At 42.8% G+C, this 24,905-nt stretch overlaps 2 protein-coding genes across 2 annotated transcripts in view; both read right to left on the reverse strand.

The window, feature by feature from the left end:
* The window catches only part of LOC125244922 (junctional adhesion molecule-like), a 100,701-nt gene that overhangs the window by 50,658 nt on the left and 25,138 nt on the right, over positions 1-24,905 (reverse strand). The window lies entirely within an intron of this gene.
* Positions 629-23,646, reverse strand: LOC125244936. Its single transcript, XM_048155335.1, has 5 exons — positions 23,534-23,646; positions 22,542-22,847; positions 13,067-13,183; positions 12,888-12,964; positions 629-983 (listed from the first exon to the last, which is right to left on the reverse strand). Exons 1-5 carry the CDS (start codon positions 23,580-23,582, stop codon positions 879-881), a joined length of 654 nt encoding a protein of 217 aa, XP_048011292.1. The 5' UTR covers positions 23,583-23,646; the 3' UTR covers positions 629-878.

Consider the following 24,905-nt stretch of genomic DNA (forward strand, 5'->3'; position numbering starts at 1 on the left):
GCCATGAAGACAACTGCTTATGAAAACTACCTTATGTGATACTTTTATACAAACATTTAAATTTTTATTTGAGTGAAATTATTATATCTGAAAATAAACAGCAGCTGAATATAATACCTCTGTTGTTAATTGTAACCTCTAATATTGTAGTGTACCAAATGAGAGTGTTCCCTGTATAGTTTGCAACATTATTTGGGAGAGATTTTTTTTTTCCTTAAGAAAAACCAAACTATCGGTATCGGCATCAGCCAATATAATTCTGAATAATCGGCTATCAGCATCGGCAGAGAAATGTAATATCGGTGCATCTCTATTTTAAATGATTTTCAATTCCTTACAAAAACTTCTTGTTGAGAAATGTGTAAAACCTAGTGGTTTGAAGGATAGTGGTAAAGTATAAAGTTTTAAAAAATTACAATTAATAAGTATTGGATTGCTGCACTGTGATGCTTAAATAGTCTTTTAATATGTCATCACATCATTATTGTTTAAATATGCCTAACATGATTGTTTGATATATAAATATTGTTACACTGAATGACATTTTAGTGGGTGTTTTCTTTAAATCATGCTAAAAAAATGTATTTTGCTAAGAAAAATATAAAATTAAACAGGACACATTCTAATGTAAGGGTAAAAAAATTAATTTAAAGCTGTATTACACTTATTTTTTTGATGCTTGAAACCCCCTATTCGTCTTTGACCCTTGAACGAATTATTTCAATATTGATAATGATAATGTTTCTGTTAATTAGAAGATCATCTCCCCATTTGCCCATGTACTGTAACATGCAAAGGACATAAGCTCGATTACTAGAATAAACAATGTGAATGTGAATTCTGTTTTTAAAATATGGAAGAAAAAAAATCTAATCTGTTCAGCATTGGTATTGACACTCAGTGAGCTCCACTGCATCATTCTGTGTGTGATCAGGTGGAAATGCCGTTTCAACATAGACTATAGCAGAACATGCCACTTCATCCTGGAGAAAGAGGAAAAGATTGTGTTCGTATCAGAATTTACATTTGCATCGACAGCATTGCATGTAACAAGCTTCCATAAATATTCTCAGCCAGGAAGTTTTAAAACATTCTAACATCAGAAATGAACTTAAAACGTCTTATATCTTCAAATAAACTTAAATTCTGCCACTCAGAATGAGGTGCTTTTTCAAAAACAAAATAATAAAACCAGCTTATCCCGAGGGCTGTTTCATAAAACAAGATTAGAATACAAGCCAGACTTATTTTGGTTAGTCAGACTTATTTTGGTTAGTCAGACTTATTGTCAGTGAATTCTGTTTTCATAAAAAATGTTTGTTAACGTTGTTATAAATATTAACATAAACAATTGATATTATACAATATAATTGAACACATTTCAGGGCTCAACACTAAGAATTTTTTCTATTGGCCCCATAACAAAAAATTAATAAAAGTAAAAGACAAAAAAAAGGGGCCTACAAAATAAGCATAGTTATTGTTTTTGTTCTCTTTGTTACATTTAACCTTAATAAATAGGGTTATGACACCAAAAGCTACTAGATACTAAATACTATTAGGGAAATAAACAGTAAGTAATAAAATAGTAACAAATAATCAAATTATGAGTAATAGCACAAATAAATACAACAGAACAAACATATATGAAATAAATTGTGCTTTTCAAGTTTTTCATGTAGGTTTAAACAGGAGATTTTCAGGTACAGAAATTGTAATTTAATGTATAACTATATAACTATAGATTAAACTTTATTAAAGTTAATCAGTCAAGAGCAGTTACAGATGCTGTTATTGTTCATTAAACTGTATACTGAATAAAATCAATCAATTTTGTAATCATGCTAATATTTGGAGAAAAACGGCGCTCTTTGTGTAATATTGGTTAACTATATAAATATAAAATATATACAGGGTCTTTTTTGCCCCTTATCTTGAATTCTGGGGCATTCTAAATGTATTTTAATAGACTAAATCACGCAGTGAAAGCATGCAATCTAAATATGCATGCACACTAGTCTAACCTACTAGACTAGTAGTGCATGTGTGCACTCAATGGGTATGTTTTTGTTTGTTTTTTGTAAAGTGAGGGACATAATCGATAATATCAGATTGTTAAATGAACAATTACGATATCATAGACGATAACGCACACCCTACAGCACTGGACCGATCGGGCAAGTGACCATTCCGTCTACTGTCCAGAGCGTCATTCACACTGGCCCCAGGCCATAGGGCAGTCCTTATTGTCGAGCCTTGCATTTGTGTCTATCTTGTATCATTTATCATTGCAGCATATATATATATATATATATATATATATATATATATATATATATATATATATATATATCATATTTATTTAAATATAAATATGTATATACACAGTATAAATGAGTACACCCCCTCTAAAACTTAAATTCAGCAATTTCTCTTTACTTAGAAGACATGTTCCAGCAAGTCTGCTTAATCAATTAACAAAGAAGCATGTCAAAGATTTTCTTATAAAGGTGATCAAATGTTGTGTACACCTTCCTGAAAGTTACTAATTAGAACTAAATAAAAATTTTCTGGAGTAAGTTTAAGGCAATGTTTAATCGGCAAGCAAGTATGTTGAACAAAAACATTTAAAGAGAAGTAATTTCCTGACAATAGGTTGTTTGCAATCACGTGTTTCTTATGACACGCGAAATACCGGTGGAGGGCAAGCAGTGAAAATTAGGATGGAAGAGATGGAGAAAAGTCCTTTCTGTGCTGGTTTAAAAAGGTATAAACAGAAACTCACAACATATGTTGGACGTGATCCTTATGTTATGAAAAGGAGCGACTTTTACACTGAATTGAAAGACTTTCCTGCCATCGAGGAGGTAGATATAGAGAATGTGAAGCTGCCGTCACGCAAGTATCGTCTGTTGCTTCCGAAGGGAAGTACTAAATGAAAAAAATATATATTTCAACAAAATAAGAATTTGGACTTCACCCCCCGGCTCTTAATGCATCGTGTTTCCTTTTGGAGCATTTAATAGTTGTGTTTGAGTCCCTCAGTTGTCCTCAGTGTGAAAAGATAGATCTTAAAATCATACAGCCACTGCTGTAAAGGGTTCAAATATGCAAAAAATCCTTGAAAACTGAAGAATCTGCAGGGCATGGAGGATTTTTCTGAAGAACAGAGCTCAGATTAATTGCTCAGAACAAACAAGACACTCATGAACAACCATCACAAAGCAAACAAACAGTCGTGGATCATCAGGTAACCACACACAGTATTGAGAATCAAGGGTTCCCAAACTTTTGAACGGAGATATTGTAATAAATTCAGCTACTTTTTTGTCTTGTGGATTATATGTAAACATCTTTTATGTAAAATATCTTACTCAGGACAGTACTAAATAAAAAATAACATGCATTTTGTATGATCTCTCTTATTTTGTTAAAATTATTCACATTTTCACAGATTCTGCAAGGGATTCCCAAACTTTCGCATACCACTGTATGTAAATGATATAAACACCTTCTGGGTTCAATTTTATCGATTTGAGCAACCATAAACGACGCAAAACATACAAATTTTGAGTTTTTGATAGGATTCCTATAGAGAAAAATCACTCCCTGCCCTCCAGACTCATTCGTGCTGCTGCTGTGACGTCATGTGCAAACAACCTATTAAAAGTGTTATATAGCCCACTGAATCATTCTCAGACTTAAAGCTGATAGCAATGGAAGCACTTGGGAGAGAACTGTCAGGATTCTTATTTCTTAGCACAAAAGAGGACAGTGGTACAGGAGGATTACCAAATCATTTTTTTTAGGTGTGAAAATATAGCAAAAGTAACACAGAAATTGAAAAACAATGGATTTGTGACAAGGCCCCTGAAATAATCTGGCCTTCATTTTAAGCTTTCATTTAGTGATGAGGGATTTTTTTTTTTTGCTAGACAAAGAGCAGGAGAAATATCAAGCGAGTGTCTCAGAACTGCAAAAGCTCTGAAAAGAGTGACTGTTTATCTCACAGAGTAAGAAGCAGCCTGCAGAGATGACATGCATGGTTATTGTTCTCACTGGAACTACATTCACACTATGTTTTTGTTTGTTTATTATTTTATGCCATCCAAAACTCTCTAACTTGCCACGCTCCATATCTCTCCGTTAAAATCCTTTCTTCCCACTCTCCCAGAAATCTGCCATAATTTGCTGATGGAAAACAAGAAATTACCATAATAAGCCGTATATTGCTGAAAAGTGTAAAAGTGTGTGTAAAAGTGTGTCTACTGTCAGGAGCAATTTTAATTATTTTGATAATGTGCAATTGGTTGAAGAGTTTTGATAACATGAATACAGCTTGGTTTAATGTGTTGCCAATGACACAGACGGTTTAATAATTAATATTAAATTATTAAATTTAACATAGCCCAATTCGATTTGCTAAGTAATAGATTAATAAAACCAAATTAGGTCAAATTGGGTCAAATTAGTGGGATTTGCATGAACTTCAATTACCTTTAAAGGAACACTCCACTTTTTTTTTTTCCTCATTTTCCAACTCCCCTAGAGTTAAACAGTTGAGTTTTACCGTTTTCGAATCCATTCAGCTGATCTCCGGGTCTGGCGATACCACTTTTAGCATAGCTTAGCATACTTCATTGAATCTGATGAGACTGTTAGCATCTCGCTCAAAAATGACCAAAGAGTTTCAATATTTTTCCTATTTAAAACTTGACTTCTGTAGTTACATCGTGTACTAAGACCGACGGAAAATGAAAAGTTGCTATTTTCTAGGCCGATATGGCTAGGAATTATACTCTCATTCCGGAGTGCTCTGTAAAAGAATGCATATGCGTAATCTTTCTTTACAAAGTGACATCGTCAACTTTTTGTCTAGCATGTGTAATACAGCATTTTTAGTCATTTACATGAATCCGTGCAAATGGGGATAGTTTTGATTACGTCATCTGTACAAAGAAACAACTTTTCTGTACATCATTGTTGTGTAAACATACCCTTAGCGTCTTTTATGAAACAGCCCTCCGATCTCTATAACAACTTCTGTAACATAGACTATCAATATATCATATTTTGAAGATGCTTGTGTTTATATTTTCTCTAACATTTATTTACACAATAATAAAACTTTTTTGAAACATTTTTTAACTGAATCAAAAAACAAGTAAATGACCATTAGGCGGTCATTTACAATATACTGTAAAGGCCTGTACACACCAGGGCGAATATCGCCAACATTTAATGCCTTGTGACCAAACAAAGGGTGCCAATGTGAGTGTGCACACTGATGCGAAAAACGGCAGGCGTAAAAGCAGTTTTTAAAAAAAAAAAACACCTCAGGTTTGTTTTTCTGGTTTGACGCACTGCTTTAAAAACTGGCAGACCAATGAGATTAGCAGCTCCATGCACATGAACAAAAGCGGCAAAGTTACAGTAAAAATCGTTACTAACGTAACCTCGGTTCCCTGAGATACGGAACGAGTACTGCGTATGGGGAAAAGTCTCCCTTTTTCCCCGTTACTGAAGCCTTTTTCAATAACGCAGTGTAACTGCACCGTCATTGGTTCACTCATAGACAAGTTGTTGAACCAATGACGGCGCGGCATAGCTGCGCGACCTATGGCGAGAAAGCGCGCGAACTTTCCCGCCGAAATGGGCGGGGTTAAGAGCTATATAAGCAGGCGTTTCGCCATAGGATTTCAGGCCAATCGACTGAAGCGACGACACTGAAGCCGCAGCCTCGTGGCACGGCAAGTAACGCAGTACTCGTTCCGTATCTCAGGGAACCGAGGTTACGTTAGTAACCGAGTACGTTCCCTTTCGATACTTCACTCGTACTGCGTATGGGGAACGAATTCAACCGCGCCGTGCCACGGCAGGGAACGACATAACTTGTTTTGGACACCGAGAGGGGACCAAGAGAGCAAGTAAGAAGGCCAAAGCCGTCGTTAACCCTTGTTACACTACAAGAGGAGATAACTCCTGAATAGGCGAGAGGCGGAACTCGAAGAGGCCGCCTGACTACACCGAGAGGACCCGAGCTTGTAAGGTCGGAACGTCCAGATGATAGAACCTGACAAAAGTGGACGGCGAGGACCAGCCGGCCGCCTCACAGATGTCCTTAATGGAAACTCCATTAGACCAGGCCCAGGAGGAAGCCATTCCTCTAGTGGAATGGGCCCTAACTCCTATGGGGCATTCAATGCCCAAGGAGGAGTAACAGAGATTAATCGCGTCGACTATCCAACACGAAAGACGTTGCTTTGAGACCGAAGACCCTTTGGTCCGGCCACCAAAACAAACAAAAAGCTGATCTGACTGCCTGAAAGGCTGTGATCGCTCTACATAGGTCCTCAATGCCCTGACAGGGCAGAGTAACTCCAGCTCCTGTTCATCTGCAGAGGGAGGAAGAGCAAAAAGCGAGATGACCTGAGCTCTAAACGGAGTAGAGAGCACTTTGGGGACGTAGCCATGCCTGGGTTTCAGTACGACCTTAGAGTCGTTAGGCCCAAATTCGAGGCACGCAGGGCTCACGGAGAGGGCCTGCAAGTCGCCAACACGCTTGACCGATGCTAGTGCAAGCAGCAGAGCGGTCTTCAGGGTTAAAGGCCTGAGGTCAGCTGAACTCAGCGGCTGAAAGGGGTTACCTTTGAGAGCCCTAAGGACCAAAGAAAGGTCCCAAGTGGGAACAGTAAGGGGACGAGGAGGATTTAATCACCTAGAACCCCTTAAGAAACGTACCACAAGGTTGTTTCGACCCACCGACTGTCCAGCGATAGGAGCATGAAACGCCGCGATGGCTGCTACGTATACTTTGAGCGTTGAAGGGGTGCGCCCCAGGTCTAAACGCTCTTGGAGGAAAGACAGTATCGGAGATACGTCACACTCCACGGGGTCTATTTTGCTTGTGGAACACCAATCAACAAAGACCGACCATTTCTGGGCGTAGAGGCGTCTCGTGGACGGGGCTCTCGCCTGAGATATGGTATCTAGTACGTCCCTGGGGAGGCCAGACGGCTCCCATCGAGGGACCAGAGGTGTAGAGCCCAGAGCTCTGGCTGGGGGTGCCAGAGAGAGGAGATCCCGTCTCAGAGGAATGGGCCACGGGGCTCTCGTGGAGAGCCTGAACAGCTCTGAGGACCAAGTCTGGCTCCTCCAGAGCGGGGCCACTAGAAGGACTCTGTGTCTCTCTTCCCTGACTCGCCTGATGACCTGTGGGATCAGTGCGATCGGGGGAAATGCGTAAAGGAGTGTGCTGGGCCAGGTGTGGGCCAGCGCATCGACTTCCTTTGAAAAATATGTTGGGCAGTGAGAGTTGTCTTCTGAGGCGAAGAGGTCTACCTCTGCCTTCCCGAAGAACTCCCAAATATTGAGAACCGTCTGGGGATGGAGCATCCACTCGTCTGAGGGGACGTTGCTCCGTGATAGCATATCTGCACCCAGGTTGGTCTTGCCAGGTATGTGAGTCGGCCTGAGCGACTGAAGCCTTGGCAGTGCCCACTCCAGAAGACGTTTCGCCAGAGCGCATTGGCGGCTGGACGAAAGACCGCCCTGGTGATTTATGTACGACACCACAGTCATGCTGTCCGATTGGACTAGGACGTGGCGTCCCGCCAAGTGAACCTGAAACGTCTGCAGGGCTTTTATCACTGCCAACATTTCGAGGCAGTTGATGTGAAGATGGCTCTCTTCGTGGGACCACGAGCCGAAGGCCGGTCTGCCCTCGCACAGAGCCCCCCAACCTGAGTTGGATGCATCCATCGAGAGCACCGTCCTTCGTGAGACTGCCTGTAGGGGTACCCCAAGACTGAACCAAGCAGGGTTCATCCAAGGTTTCAGGGCTGAAAGACAGGCCCGATTGACCTTGAAACACAAGCGGCCATGCCGCCAGGCGTGTGGAGGGACCCGGAACTTCAGCCAGAACTGCAGCGGCCGCATCCGAAGAAGGCCGAGCTGTAGAACTGGGGAGGCGGAAGCCATCAGCCCTAAGAGCCTCTGGAAGAGCTTCAGAGGACGATAGGCTTTGTTCTTGACGGAAGCCGCGAGCTGCTGTATTGCCAGGGCGCGCTCTGGCGAGACCACTGCCGTCATGCGGACTGAGTCGAAAACTGCCCCCAGAAACGAAATGTGTTGGCTGGGGAGCAGCGAGCTCTTGGCTAGGTTGACCCTGAGACCCAGGCATTGAAGATGGCTGAGGAGCACGGATCTGTGGCGTTCCAGCTCTACTCGCGAATGGGCCAAAATGAGCCAATCGTCGAGGTAATTCAGAACCCGGATTCCCATCTGTCTCAGAGGGGAAAGCGCTGCGTTCATGCACTTGGTAAAAGTGCGAGGAGCCAGAGACAGCCCGAAGGGCAGGACCGTTTATTGGTATGCCACCCCCTCGAACGCGAATCTCAAGAATCGTCTGTGATGGGGGGCTATCTGCATGTGAAAATATGCATCTTTCAGATCCAGCGAGCAGAACCAGTCCTCGGGACAAATCTGTGTGAGGATCTGCTTCAGCGTCAGCATTTTGAACTTCCGTCTCATGAGGGAGCGATTCAAAAGTCTGAGATCTAGGATGGGCCTGAGGCCACCATCCTTCTTGGGGACCAGAAAGTAACGGCTGTAAAAGCCTGACTCGCTCTCTGAAGGGGGAACTATTTCTATAGCCCCTTTCTTCAGTAAGGTCATTACCTCAGCCCGGAGGACGAGAGCGTCGTCCGAGTTCACCAAGGTTTGAAGCACCCCGCCGAAGCGAGGGGGCCGTCGTGCAAACTGGAGCAAGTAGCCCTGCGTTATGATCCAGAGGATCCAGCTTGACACGTCGGGGATGGCCTGCCAGGCCTCGGCCCGAGTGACAAGGGGTTGAATGATGTCGGATGACAGGCCGCCGGGTAGGGGCCGTACACCGAGGGAGGTGGAAGAGGAAATTTGCTCTCTTTTTGAGGAAGTAAAATAGTGTTCGCCGTGAAAACAGCGTTTTGTTTAGGCGCAACATGTGTGGGCCCAGCTACAACACAGAGCATTTCTCCCACGCCCGGAATTAAACGAGGCGGAGGGGAGACTGCACGAGGGAGCTTTTGGGGTGGTCCGGTCGCAACGGGACATTCCCCAACGCTCTTCCTTCCTGCTGGATCAGGACGTCTTCGGAGTCACCAGGTCCAGCACAATCTTGGGCCGGGGTCCCTGCCGTCTCGGGAAGGAGGATTGGCACTTAGCAGGGCGAGGGCGCTGATGATGCTCCTTAGGCGGTGCTGCTTGAGAGGTGGATGGGGCAGGTTTGGTCTGCTGAGCCGGCGCAGTCCTAGGGCGGCTAGAAGCAGAGGCAGAGCGCTTGGGCAGAAAGTGTCTCATGGCCTGAGACGACTTCTGCCCCGCTGTGAAGCGCTCGGTGAAACCATCCACCGCTGGCCCAAAAAGACTGGAAGGGGAGACCGGGGCGCCGTCTTATCCAGGTCGTTGATTTCCGTAAGGTTGAGCCAAAGATGGCGCTCAAGCACAACCAGGCTGGCCATGGAACGACCGATGGCCTGGACAGTGGCCTTCGTGGCCCGCAGGGCTAGATCGGTGGCGCTGCGGAGATCCTTGAAGGCAGGTGCATCAATGCCGGACTCGTCCAAGGAGCGGAGGAGTTTGGCCTGGAACACCTGGAAGATCGCCATGGTGTGAAGCGCCGAAGCAGCTTGGCCTGCAGAGGTGTAGGCTCTTCCAGCCAGAGTAGAGGTGGTTCTGCAGGGCTTGGAAGCTAGAGCTTTTTAGGTCTTCCATCCCACAGCCGCGGGAGGACAGAGGTGAGCTGCCACTGCTTCATCCAGGGGCGGCAAATGCTCGTAGCCCTTTTCTTCCGCGCCGTCGACAGCAGTGAGGGCAGAACGGTGTGTTGTGTGGAGGCGGGCGGAGTACGGAGCGCGCCACGACTTCGTAAGCTCCTCGTGCACCTCAGGAAAAAATGGAGCGGAACGCTGGCGAGGGGCCTGGCGGCAGCCTGGCAGGAACCACTCATCCAGGCGGCTACGCGATGGCTCCTCCGGAGGGGCCCAGTCGAGGTCTAGCTCTTCCACTGCTCTGGATAGGATGTGGAAGAGCTCGGCATCCATACCCTTTCCGTGATCAATGGGCTCCAGAGGAGGCGGGGGAGCGGGGTCGTCCGGCTCGCCAGCCCATCCTTCCGCTTCGGAAGCCGCAAGAGACATGGAGTCATCCGGCTCTTCGTCAGATCCTCCAAACGAGACGAGGTCGCTTGCATCTGTAGAGGGACGCTGCTCGGGACGGGAGAACATGACGGGGGATTGTTCTCTTGGGGGAGAAGGCGAGGCACCCGGGGGCTGGGCTGACGTGAGCTCGCACAACTCCGGGCGCTGAGTCGCTCTACCCCGCTGTCTCTTCTTGGCCGGCTCGCGGGAGGAAGGAGACGGGAGGGCGCGAGCGGCGAGATTGCCTTCAGTGAAGAAAGGCGACCCGCGAGCGCAGAGAACCGAGGCTCATGCTCTCGCAGTGCGGGCATGAGGCTCCAGCGAGCGCGCCGTCGGCGTGGGACTTGCCCAGGCACGCGACACACTCGCTGTGTCCGTCGTCATCGTGCAGAGGGGCTCTGCACGTGCCACAAGAGTGGCGCGGCATTTGCAGCAACGCCGCCGCCGTTATAACGGCGATTGGGGGGCTCTTTTAGAGTGGCGAGGGCCGCGGAAGCTCTTTTAGAGCGGTAGAACCGCTGAGGAAACGCTCTCTTAGAGCGGCAATAGCTCTCAATGGGCGCGCCGGATGGCGGCAGGAGACACGCTGAGAAGGCAGCGGGAAGCGGGAGGCGGGCGTCTCGAGGATGGCGCTCGGGGCGGCAGTCAGCGAGGGCGCCGGCGCTGTCTCCGACCGGCGAGTTCAGCTGGGTCCGCTGCGGGGCCTCTTCAGACGGCGGCAAGAGCTTCTTCAAGGCGGCGAGCTTCTTCTGGCTTCAGACGGAGATCAGCGAGGAGATGCGTTGTCGTCGCTGAAGGAGAAAGGACTGAAATCCTATGGCGAAACGCCTGCTTATATAGCCCTTAACCCCGCCCATTTCGGCGGGAAAGTTCGCGCCCTTTCTCGCCATAGGTCGCGCAGCTATGCCGCGCCGTCATTGGTTCAACAACTTGTCTATGAGTGAACCAATGATGGTGCAGTTACACTGCGTTATTGAAAAAGGCTTCAGTAACGGGGAAAAAGGGAGACTTTTCCCCATACGCAGTACGAGTTACAGTCTATGAAGTAGACGAGGAAGACCCCTACAAACTATCCCTGCATCTCAATCAGCTCCCTAGCTTCCTAGGTCATGCATCAGGGTGCATTCATATGGCCTCGTAATTCCTGTACTTAGGAGATTCTAGCTTGTAAAAAGCGTTTATGTCCTCGTAGAGCTTGTATTTACAGCTTGTAAGCTGGGAGTTTTCTGAAAGCTCTCAGATGTACCACTTGGCCGTTGTACCACCTGACCGCTGTAGATTCATAGGCGTTGATAGTGGTGAAATGGAAACGCTTAACTCCCAGTCCAAGGACGTGAACAGCTCTGAATATAACGTCACGTGTTGTCATCTCAAGATTCCAGTAAATACAAGGTGGTGTGAACGCAGCATCAGTATACCATTTAAAGGGTTAGTTCACACAAAAATGAAAATTCTGTCATTTATTACTCACCCTCATGCCGTTCCAGACCCGTAAGACCTTCGTTAATCTTCAGAACACAAATTAAGATATTTTTGTTGAAATCCGATGGCTCCGTGAGGCCTGCATAGGGAGCAATGACATTTCCTCTCTCAAGATCCATTAATGTACTAAAAACATGCTTAAATCAGTTCATGTGAGTACAGTGTTTCAATATTAATATTATAAAGCGACGAGAATATTTTTGGTGCGCCAAAAAAACAAAACAACGACTTATTTAGTGATGGCCGATTTCAAAACACTGCTTCAGGAAGCTTGGGAGCGTTATGAATCTTTTGTGTTGAATCATGATTCGGATGTCAAACCACCAAACTGCTGAAATCACGTGACTTTGGCGCCCCGAACAGCTGCTGATTCAACACACTGATTCATAATTCTCAGAATCTTCCTGAAGCAGTGTTTTGAAATCGGCCATCACTATGTAAGTCCTTATTTGTTTTTTTTTGGTGCACCAAAAATATTCTCGTTGCTTTATAATATTAATGTTGAACCACTGGTCTCACATGAACTGATTTAGATGTGTTTTTAGTACATTAATGGATCTTGAGAAAGGAAACGTCATTGCTCCCTATGCAGGCCTCACGGAGCCATCGGATTTCAACAAAAATATCTTAATTTGTGTTCAGAAGATTAATGAAGGTCTTACGGGTGTGGAACGCCATTAGGGTGAGTAATAAACTCACTAATAAAAAAAGACAGAATTTTCATTTTTGGGTGAACTAACCCTTTAAATGAATGTGGCTGACTCCATGATCAGTGCCCTGACTGAACTAGGGAGCTGATTGAGATGCACGCTATGGATGCCACTTCTCTGCCACACCAATAGATGTATTATTTCTGTATTTTTACTGTTTTTTTTACTGTACTTTTATATTCAAGAAATATAGTTGAGTGTGTCTATTTCATAAAAGTTTATTTGCACTACCATTCACTTGCACTACTGTCATTATGTGACTTATTTGCACTACCGTTTCTGACTACCATCTCTCATATGTATGCCATTTTATATCTGAATTTTTATCTTCTTTAACTTTATTAATATCATAAATATATTTATTTGCACTACCGTTAAGCACAAGCGCCATATACTGTCAGGAAGTGAATTTGCAATTTCACTCAAAATCGCTTGGGTATAAACACAAAAAACGTCTCTAAAAACGCTGGCGACATTCGTCCCGGTGTGTGCAGGCCTTAAGAATGTGTTTATGTACCTTTCCATATCTTGAAGATAATGCCAGAAATGGCAGAATCAGTGTTAAGGGAAACACTACCACTAGAATGAAGAGATCTGTGGAGAAACATACAGGGTTGTTGACATGTTCATGGGAAAAATACATTATTGTAATCATCATTGTTGAATAATGAGAAGCAAACCAAGCCTATGACTTACATTGAGATGTGTCGTGTGGTTGTTGAGGTGGTTCAAGTTCTTGTGTTTGGTGTGAAGGTTGAAGTGTTGATAAACTGATGGATGTATGGATGTGTGGTTTCTCTGTCCTGAGAGTAACTGTCAATGATAATATAACAATGCAAACAGCATGTCATCCTACAAGTTTACTTTATTCCTCTACATATTAAGATTCTTCATAAAAATCAATAGTAATGATGATCAAAGTAACATCAACAGAACAAAACTACCTTCAACACGAAGCCTGTAGGAGACTATATGAGATGAAACAGAACAATAATAGTCTCCTTCATCCTCTGCGGTCAGTGCTAATATGTGTAGAGAGAGATTTCCTGGAGATGTTCGATTCAACATTTTTACTCTGTTCTTGTGGCTCTCAATCTTTTAATTTGGGTAAATTTCCTTAAGTGTTTTCTACAAAATACATCCATCGTATCTGTTCAGGTTTAGCCAGTAGTTCAGTGCATGAGCAGGGCAGAACCACAGACTCTCCTGCATATTAGGGATGAGCATGGGTGGATTGGCCATCGGCCAATTCTGGCAAATGACAGAGGGGCCCGACCATTTTTTTTAATGTGGGCCGGTCAGTTTTATTATATATATAAATAAATAGTTTTTACAGGCCGACAGGGCATAGGACGGGTTTTTATTGCTAGCACGATTTCACTATGGTTACAATATTAACAATAATAAATGTTAAGAAATGGCAGGCCCAGTCGACAACGGCCAGCCCGGTCCCGAGATGGGCCGACCGACTCGCCCCCTTTAGTTACTGTTGCTATGTATATCCAACAAGCCATGGCGCTCTCACGCCACACATCATGCTCTGTCAGAATGAAAAATACATTGGAGCAAAGAGGACACTGACAATGCGTCGACAGACAAGATAAATTTAAACTATAAATACTGTTTTGTGGCTCTTCAATGTGTCTTGACAGATTGCTGGTGCGCCTCAGTTCAAGCAGCCCGTGACCGTACTACGGTGTTTCAAATTCAAGTCCACGACGTTAAAGGGGTGGTTCAGTGTTTTTGGGGCACAGTTTAACATGTCTTAATGCTTTGTTTTTTTGAAAATGCTGTATTTTTCATATATTTTACCTTTATTCTACACCTCCGTTTCCATTGTCATATGAACGGCTCGTGAACTTCCTGGTTCTATGAAGCCACTCCCTCCGACATACGCAATGTGCTCAGATTGGTTAGCAGGTTGGTAGCTGGCCCAGTGTATCGTGATTCGCTGAAGTGTCCGGAAACGCCGCGCCCCTTACCATTCGTAGTTAGTGGTTCAGAGGAAATGTAAATAATAGCGTCTATATTGCTGTATCAAATTGAGCCGAATCAGACCCAGATGAAGAGGGTCTGAACCTCTGCAATCGCTGCATTTAAAGGACGTTTATGAATGGTATTTCATTTAGTATTTGTGTCAAAGTGTTTAGATATGTTGTCACTGCTGTTTGTTAGCTTTCAATATACAGTTTTATCCTGATTAAAGCTTTACTGTAGCCGAATACATGACTGAGTAGTAGCATTTTTGTAAAGGTAGCGTTTCATTTATAGCATGAACAACTGTTTGTCTGTGAACATAGAAGTTTGTTGGAGAAGTAACAGTTATGCACTTGAATTTAGCTAACTGGCTAGCGAAGAAAAATGGAGTTGCTCTTTGTATATGTCCTTGATGCAACCAAAAATAGCAACAGAACTATAAGTTTAAAAGACATGTACAAACAATAAAACGTACTTACAGTTTGAAGCCAATAAACAGCAACTTCTGCTTTTAAAGTGCACAAAGGCTTTCAGTAAAAGCCTTTGTGCAAATCCAGCATTGAACTCGTGTAGATTCTGGAAGCTGTCTTCAGCGTCGCATCCAGTGTAGAAAATATCAAAGATTATAATGGGTTCTATATCCGGTGTCCGGTGTACACAACTCTTCTACTTCCATTATGCCGCGCGACATGGCCTCGCCCACTTTGTTGCGTGTTCCCGGGGGTGTGTTTTGCCGGGTTTATGATGTCACCAACCCAGGAAGAAGCTCGTTGTAGTCCAAACCGGTCGTTTATGTAGGCATTAAACTGCCATAACTTTAAAAGACAATATCTCCGTTTGCATTGAACTTTCAGCGCTGTAACTTTGCAGATACTGTTTATGCTCATGCAGCAACATTACACACTAACTAAAGTTAAAAAAGTGAAGTCGCATTGAACCACCCCTTTAATCTAAAGGTGCGTTCACGCGGCCTCGTAATTCCCGTAGTTACGAGCTTGTAAAAAGCGTTCACGTCCTCGTAGAGCTCGTAATTACAGCTTGTAAGCTGGGAGTTTTCTGAAAGCTCCCATATGTACCACGTGGCCGCTGTACCACCTGACCGCTGTAGATTCATTTAGGCGTTGATAGTGGTGCCATGGAAACGCGTAATTCCCAGTAAAAGGACGTGAACAGCTCCGATTATAACGTCATGTGTTGTCATTTCAAGATACCGGTAAATACGAGGTGACGTGAACGCAGCTTAACTGCTTTGTCGGACATAAATGTGGATACGGCGTTATGATTGGTTAGATCGCCTGTCAATCAAACTCAGTCAAAATCAAGCACGTCGTCAGAGAGAGAGAGAGCGCAACACGAGCAAATTGTCAGTAAAAATTAGAAAAAAGTAAAAGAGGTGCAGAAAATGTTTGAGAAAGCAAAAAAAAAAGACTGTCCAACGGTGCCAAATGCCTAAAATTAACCAAACTCTTTTCAAAGAGTTTAAATTCGGCTGCTGTAGCAGAGGCTGTAGAGGTAAGAAAAAACAGAAAATACAGCTAGCTCAAGTCATTTTCAATTCACGCTACTTTGCTCTAGTGTTATTTATTTTATTTAACAGTTGTAAGTGTAGCATACAATCTCGTATATTTTAACATGTCATTGCTTCGTGATAATTGTTACAACTGTTAGCTAGCCTGTTACTGAATTACAAAACTGAAATATCAGCAGATAAGGTGAGATTTAGGGTAAACAGAATACTGTACGCTAGGCTACTTGCAATATAGTCAAAAACACGTCAAAAACGTATAGCAACCCGGGTGAAAAAAAAAGTTTCCATAATGTACTTAAGTGCTCTATTTTTCGTGCACTAATTTTGTACTTAATAGATTGTTTGGAATTTTGTACTTCCATAGTATTTTTTAATAAAATTCTTCTTTAGTTCTTAAGAACATCTAAGTGTACTCAACTGTGCTATTTTGAGACACCATGAATTAGAACTAAAATGTGCTTTTAACATACTATCTAATGTATTAGTTGTGTTATGGGTTCAAGTGTACTACAAGTGGTAACTAAATGGTGTCTCAAAATAGCACAGTTGAGTACACTAAGATGTTCTTAACATTCTTAAAAGAAGAATTTTTAGTATATTAAAGTACAAAATTAGTGTGTGAAAATAGAGCACTTTAAGTACATTATGGAAGTGTACTTTTTACGCCTGGGAATGCGCGTGTCCGTGGGTGTGGTAATGTGGGTGTGGATAGTGCCAGGGCTGAATTTTTGTCCCAGTCCGCCCCTGGGAATGTGCACATCGATGCTGCAGTATCGATATATTGATAATCAGAACCTACTATTTTGGTATCGATATTTTCTCCAAAGTATCGATACTTAATTATATTAATAATTTCTGCATAATTAAATGTTTTTAGCAGTGTGTGCAGGCCGATCGGGATGGTGTGTGTATGATATATATATATATATATAAAAAGCTATCGCAGATGCAGTGGTATGACGTTACACACCGATCGTTCTGTGGCTGTGCAGTGCAGTGTGCCATTCACAATCACAACACGGCACGCACGGTCGCACAAAAAATGGCATGATGGTAGAGAGCAGGAAACGTAGCGTGGTGTGGTGCTACTTCTCAACAGCGGAAAAAAGTATTGCACGATGCAATATTTGTCATAAGAGAGTCACACACTGCAACAATACAAGCAACCTTTATAAACATTTGCAAACAACACCCTGAAACGTATAAAGAGGCTGAACAAAAACAAGCTGCCCAGTCTTCCTCTGCCCAGTCTCCCTCTGTCCGACAAAAGACGTTACAGGAGAGTTTTCAGGGAGGCAAACCCTATCCAGGTACAAAGAGCACAGTCATTAGTTAACTTATTTACTGTACTCCCTGTCTCTGTCGTAACCATTAGGCGAATAAGAATAAATGTAAAGTGAGTATGTTTGTGTGGGGTGTCCTGGTATTCCTTACATTATAGGGACAAAACGTTACCACAAGCAATACCAATAAATTTTGACTTCCTGAGGACATTTTAGGTCTCCATGAGGGAAGCAGCTTAAAGAATTATGTTTTTTGAAAATGTTACAATGAGTTTTCTGTGATGGGTAGGTTTAGGGGAATATGTTTGTACAGTATAAAAATCATTACATGTATGGAATGTATATACATATTTTATATATATATATATATATATATATATATATATATATATATATATATATATATATATATATATATGCATGGTTTTTGTTTTTAATTTAACTTTTTTTTTTAGTATTTTGTTACAATTATTGATAAAATATGCTATATCTAACAGTTAATTTTTTTTTCTGGAAATCATCTTCCCCTCCCTCGCCATCTTAATATATAAAATACTATATGTGTGTAACAATCCAGTCCAAACTGTAGGTGAGATGATGAAAATAGTAATATATAATATAAATAATCAGCAACAAACAAAAAGAACAGCTGAATGATTCCAGACCCCGCTACTTATTCTCTTTGTTCGTGGTTTGTATTTAGACACGTGCAGATACGTCACAGTTCATTAACATGGCTTTCGCAACATTGGATACACATGTCCGTTTTAAACCCAACTTTGTCCATGTAAGGAAAAAAACAATGAATAGGTAGTTCGTAGCAGGGGAATCAAAAACAAAAAACAAAATAAATATAAACAATAAGACTCCGTCAGTTTGTATATGTGTGCGTGTGTGTTTGTGTGTCGGAGAGCGTGTGTGAGATTGTTTGTGAAAATGAATGAATGAATGGCTTTGCGTCACTGACCCAAGTGCAGCTGATCACAGGGCTATTGAAGAGAGTCTAGGGACCGTAGTGGACTCAACGATGATCCTTGTAACGACTGGCTTTCCCATTTGGACGGCTTAGCGATGCTTTAACGTGAAGGTAACTTGGTAACTTTACAACTTTTAACCAGTTCACACATTCAGTGCAGCAGGTCTGGAAGTGGCCGACAGGAACACGAGCCACATCCCACACGGTAACACACTCGACTTTTCTCCCACCACTCTCACTCAGCTGTTCACTTGTGACGTCTCACCCCTTCCGGTGTGTGAGCTTCACCTTATGTTCATTTCCCTCACTAATTGATATGTACGCCCCCGTTTTCCCTTTCGTGCATTAAAAGTGAAAGTAAACAAGTGGCATCCGGACCCGGACTTTTCCGTTCTGCCACAGTTACGATGACAATACACGACCAAGGAAAATGGGGAAGACAATGGCTTTAAATACAAGAACTAAGAGAACACATGACTAAAACAACCAATGGGGAAGTGACACAAGGAACAAGAGAACCAGTGACAGAACAGAACTCAGAAACACATGAACATGACACATAGACTAAGGGAAAACATGAGGAGCAAGGGAAGCATAACACAAACAAGCAACATGAATCAAACTACAAAATAAAAGACATGAAATCATAAATGTGAACACAAAACCAAAACACACGTGACAGATCCCCCCCTCTAAGGGCGGCTCCTGACGCCCAAAAAACAAAAACAGTCAAGGAGGGTGGTGGAGAAGAGGCAGTCCTGGGAGGAGGGATGGTGGGCCAGACCCATGCAGGGGAAAAGGGCATAGACCTGGGCATGGCAGAGGCGGGCCTGGGCCGTGGGGCATGGGAGGACCTGGGCATGGCAAAGGCGGGTCAGGGCTGTGGAGCGTGGGAGGACCTGGGCCGTGGGGCGTGGGAGGACCTGGGCCGTGGGGCGTGGGAGGACCTGGGCCGTGGGGAGTGGGAGGACCTGGGCCGTGGGGAGTGGGAGGACCTGGGCCTTGGGGCGTGGGAGGACCTGGGCCGTGGGGAGTGGGAGGACCTGGGCCGTGGGAGTGGGAGGACCTGGGCCTTGGGGCGTGGGAGGACCTGGGCCTTGGGGCGTGGGAGGACCTGGGCCATGGGGCGTGGGAGGACCTGGGCCATGGAGCGTGGGAGGACCTGGGCCATGGAGCGTGGGAGGACCTGGGCCATGGAGCCTGGGGTCCCGGTGCACTGGAGGACCTGGGCTATGGTTCAGTGGTGTACCAAGCTCCGCAGCCGCAGGAGCTTGGTACCTATAACCCCCCCAAATAAAATCCTTGGGGGAAACTAGGGCATATTTTAGGTGAAGGGGCTCTGGTGTGGCAGCCGTGGCATGATGAGGCTCTGGCATGGGATGGCGAGGCTCTGGCGTGGCGAGACGAGGCTCTGGCATGGCAGCCGTGGTGAGACGCTGGAGTGGCGGCCACCTCGGGGCAAGACGCTGTTGTGGCGGGCTTGGGTGCGAAGCGGCCGGCGGGCTTGGGTGAGTGGCGGCCATCTCGGGGCGAGACACTGGCGTGGCGGGCTTGGGTGCGAAGCGGCCGGCGGGCTTGGGTGAGTGGCGGCCATCTCGGGGCGAGACACTGGCGTAGCGGGCTTGGGTGCGAAGCGGCCGGCGGGCTTGGGTGAGTGGCGGCCATCTCGGGGCGAGACACTGGCGTGGCAGGCATGGCGGGAGCAGGTCCTGGCGTGGCAGGCATGAGGTGAATAGGTCCTGGCGTGGCAGACATGGCATGAACTGACTTGACTTGACCTGACCTGACCTGACCTGATCGACAGCAGGTTACAATGACAATACACGACCAAGGAACATGGGGAAGACAATGGCTTTAAATACAAGAACTAAGAGAACACATGACTAAAACAACCTATGAGGAAGTGACACAAGGAACAAGAGAACCAATGAGGAAGTGACACAAGGAACAAGAGAACCAATGACAGAACAGAACTCAGAAACACATGACCATATACAACCAATGAGAACATGACACGTAGACTAAGGGAAAACATGAGGAGCAAAGGAAAGAATAACACAAACAAGCAACATGAATCAAACTACAAAATAAAAGACATGAAATCATAAACGTGAACACAAAACCAAAACACACGTGACAATGTGTTTGTGTGGTGTGTAATGGAAAACCTTTATCCTTTTCAGATGATTCCCAAAGAGTGCAAGACATCACAAGGAGCCTAGCCAAAATGATTGTTACTGACTTGCAACCAGTATCAATGGTTGAGGATGCAGGTTTCCGCTAATATGGTTTCAGCTGTGCGGAAAACCCAATGGAAACACATTCCATGTTTTTCACACACCCTTAATTTGGTTGTGAAAAGACTCTTTTAAGGCTGAGGCAAATTTTGAGTCCATCCTCGAGAAATGTAGTGCTGTTGTTCGCTTCTTCCACCATAGCACCAAAGCATCTGACAAGCTTAAGGTACTGCAAACTCAGCTGCAACTGCCAGATCACAAACTCATTCAAGCAGTAGAGACCTAGTGAAATTCGGTGTTCTACATGCTGGAGAGACTGACCGAGCAAAGACAAGCTGTTACTACAGCACTTTGTCTTCTTGGGAGAAAAACCATTTGCTTGAATGATGACGTATGGTCCTGTATCAGCCAAGCCATTAAAGCCCTCAGGTCCTTTGAACAGGCCACTAAGGAAGTTTCAGCAGAGCAGTATGTAACCATTTCATAGCTTCCAATGTAGTGCAAACGGCGCTTTGAAAACATTGAGCATAACTATTCTCTGGCTGCCAGTACCTTTTTGGACATTAGGTTCAAAAACATTGTGTTTTGTGATACTGGAAATGTGGAAGTCATTAAATCATGGCTAATCAGTGAGATGCAAGCCCTGGGCAGACAGACAACCAGTGAACCCTCTGCATCAACCAGCATGGAAACAGTCTTGACAGTGCCACCAGAGTCACCTACTGCAAACACTGTACGGTAGGTGCCGAATGTTCTACATGCGAGGGAGGACTATGGCAGGAGTTTGACACACGTATATTGGCTTTTCAGGGAAACCGCACAGCCACCACAGACGCATAAATTGAAATGAGCAGATACATGGAAGAAAAGGTGATCCCAAGAAGTGAGGACCCTTTGCTATGGTGGAAAAGAAATGAGAACACATTTTCACTGCTCAGAAAACTGGCAAAAAAATACCATGGAATTGTCGCAACCTCTGTTGCAGCAGAGAGGCTTTTTTCAAAGGCAGAGACAATTAGTCAGAGGCAAAATCGGCTTTTATTTTAGCGCTCCTCCTCTCCATCTCTCACTCATAGCAGATTAACCGTTGGAGGGGAGTGATTTATGCGTTTTTAACCCAAGCCGTCAAACTGATGTCATTAGAGAAGGGGCACCGTTGCAGAGGGGAGGAGCATTTTCAGATTTTAATTAAATATTACGAAGCCAAACTATTTTTTTTTTGTGTGGATTGACTTGCACGGATGAATTGTTCACCACAAAACTAGCAATTTGAGCTAACAAAATAAATAAGGTCAATTTTGATTTCATGTGTACTTTAAACTCTAATCTGCAGCTGAAAGATTAGGAAATGTTTATCAACAGTTGCAGTGACCTTACAGTATCTTTCTGAGCATTGCTAAATGCTACAAAAATGTAGAAAGTATGCACAGTTTATTTTGTTGGTATTTTAGTTAAGATGTTAAGTTATTTTAGTTAAGATTGTAAAATATGGAGAGTACAATAGGCAGTTTTTTTCTTATTCTTCAAAATTCTGTTTAAAAATAATAAGTAAAAATATGCAGTTTATGTTGTTGGTATTTTTGTTTATTTTATTAAGATTTATGTTATTTAATCAATATTTTTTATAAGAAGGTTGTTTAAACATTTTTATTTATTTGTTGTTAATTTGCTTTTCTAATAAATGAGTTATTAATGGCCAGATTGTGTATGTAATTTGCTTGTAATAAATGTAATAATATATATGTATTTGTAAAATTAACATTATTTTAAAAAATCACATTCAAATTTAAAATAAGCCGTATCGGTATTGTTAAAATTGTAACAAAAAGTATCGGTATCGTATCGCATGAAAAAAATGTGGTATCGCCCATCCCTACTGCATATCCAGTCACCACATTATTTGTCTCTGTGTTCTGTTTTTTTACAGCCTAAAAAAAAAAATTTATACAAGAAAAAAGCCATGAATGAGCCACATTGTAGTAAGAACAAGTGAAACTCAAAGGTCAGTGAATGTACAATTTAAAGTCTGTCAGTGGTTCTCCACATTTCTTAGTTTTTTTTTTCATTCTCAAATAATAATTTTGTAAAAAGAACAACTGAATGTCTATTCCTGAGCTATCAATTATGTCTAACAAGAGCGATTCATATTTCTAGAAGAAGCATCACTTACCCTTCACTATTAAATGAATGTATGTATATTGTTCTGTCACACACTTATAGAACCCTTGATCTTCCTTTCTGAGGTCAGAAATGAGAAGAGACAGATTTTGTGGAGAACTTTCATTAAACAGCACACGTCTGCCGCTGAACTCCTCATCCTCAAATACTGGAATCCATCGTCGTCCAACGCCAAAAAACTGCCATGTGAATGTGTTGACTGTAGACTGAGGATGAGCGCAGGAGCAGGGCAGCACCACTGATCCACCTGTGTATCCTGTTACGAGTATTACCTGCCTCTCATTTGAAAGAATACAGCCTGTGAACAAGAGAGCTTGTCAAAAGCTTACAAATGGGCTTTACTGGAATATATAATAATCAGGAAAAAGCTGAGAAGAGCTTCAGGTTTGTGTTCATGAGCAGCACTTTATTGTGTTTATTAGATCTCACAGTAATTCTCTTCTTTGAACGAACTGGACATTTAATATCAACAACTTAATCTCTGAAGGATTTTTGATCAGAAACTTGTAGTTTAATGCAATGTAAGTTATGTTAATGTAAATTAACTTGATTTTGAAAATGTTGTGAGGGCCTTTATTCAAACCTTAGCAACTTTTAATGAACATATAAAGACAATGTTGCTCAAATCTCATCACATTCAGTTTTATTTTTTATTTATTTTTATTTCATTTGTTTACACAAATACAATTTTTAGTTTCTGTATGCATTATTTCACTATTTAAAAAGATTTCATCCTTTAAGAATTCAAAGACAATTTCAGTTTGAATATCTGCAATTGACAAATTAATTCAACATTCTGCACGTGTGAACAGACACAGTCCTATCTTAGGAAAACTACAAAATACAATTTTCTTAAAAGATGATTTATTTTTATAAAATTGTTTTTAGATGTTTAAAACATCAGTCTAAAACATAACTACAACTACATCACACTGATCTCACACCTGTTCCTCAAATTAAAAATAAATAAAAGTCTTAACTTACCAGTACTAAATTGAATCATAAAGAAGAAAAGATATAAATGGTCCCTCATGGCTGGTTCTCACTCACTAATGGCACAACTCTGTTTTGTGTGAGCTCTTTTTTTTTTTTTTTTTTTTTAGTTCCTGTTAGCTCTTACATTCTGAAACTCCAACTTCCTGTTTCATGATACATCTCTGTATTTTTCCCCCCCATGTTTAAGAACTATTTAAGCAAATAATCAAACAGGACTATATTGGTAGTGTGAGGTCAAATATTATTTAAATAAATCATCAAATGAGTTATAAATCAAAAACATTTTAGGCCGCTTTAAGACTTGAATTTCCTGCTTAGACAAAAACTGAGATCAAGTGCCCTGCAATAAAGCAATAAAATTCATCTGGAGAGAAGATCTACACCGCCTTGCCCAAACTCCCCTCACTTATCTATGCACCATCAATTAAGTCCATTTAGATGTCTGACAATCGCTGCCTTAAGTTGCAGTTTTCATAAATATATAAAAACTATGCTTTTTGTTATGAGTAAGCAGAGCGCGATCAACTTAAAGGTAGATATTTGCCCTGCATCCAATGTTTAAGGTCAGAACTGAAGAGTTTGTGTCCGACAAGAGCACTCAAGTTGGCCAAAGTAACTTTTCTAAAGCGATACCAGGACCGCAGTGAACGAATAATTGAAGATATAAGGTAATCAGAATAATAAAAAAAAGAAAAAGAAAAAATCTAAATTAATGCTTAACCAATAGTTAATTTCTAATTTGAAACACCATCTAAGAGTAATTATCATTTGAAATTGGAGTCAGATTAAACAAGAAGCTTAAGTAAAATTGAAACTAAATTCTAGAAATTAAGTGAACTTCACAGAGGCGCTGAAAAGGCATACACGCATTAAGCCTTCGCCCAGGCTGTCGGATTCCTTTTTTGGGCCGATGGGGGGTTTCCTACAGCTTATTTATTTATATAGGTCTTTGTTCACCTCATGTCTGAAGTAATTGAGTGAGTCTGGAGGCAGGAAAGAGTCACACACACACACACACTTATCGAGGGCACACAGATGACCACAGTTATTTCTCCAGGTTCTCATGAAAATGCCCCCGTTTTTCTTATTTATTATGTTTTATGAGCTAATCTTTGCAATGTTTGTTGTGTAAAAAGCCTGAGTGAAGCAGATCAGTAGCTCTTGCGAATCTCACATCTTTATATTTTCTCACATTTGTGAGGTGTCATTTTGCACATGAAACCACAGACGCCTTCACACACACAAATACACAAGGTTGCTTCCTTAAAACTCTGAGGTATCGCCGGCGATACCACCTCGGTTTTTTTCTTACCAGTGTGAAAGAGACTCAAAATACTCTGTCAATGTTGCACATACAATT

Source organism: Megalobrama amblycephala, linkage group LG14, assembly GCF_018812025.1.
Source record: "Megalobrama amblycephala isolate DHTTF-2021 linkage group LG14, ASM1881202v1, whole genome shotgun sequence".
NCBI classification, from domain to species: Eukaryota; Metazoa; Chordata; class Actinopteri; order Cypriniformes; family Xenocyprididae; genus Megalobrama; species Megalobrama amblycephala.

Bases quoted from the DNA above. Each gene is read 5' to 3' on its own strand.
- LOC125244936 (XM_048155335.1), bottom strand. From the start codon at position 23,582: ATGAGGGACCATTTATATCTTTTCTTCTTTATGATTCAATTTAGTACT. The intron at 22,848-23,533 runs GTAAGTTAAGAC...TCTTGTTCACAG, and splicing joins TATGATTCAATTTAGTACTG to GCTGTATTCTTTCAAATGAG. The intron at 13,184-22,541 runs GTAAGTGATGCT...TATCATTGACAG, and splicing joins CATTCATTTAATAGTGAAGG to TTACTCTCAGGACAGAGAAA.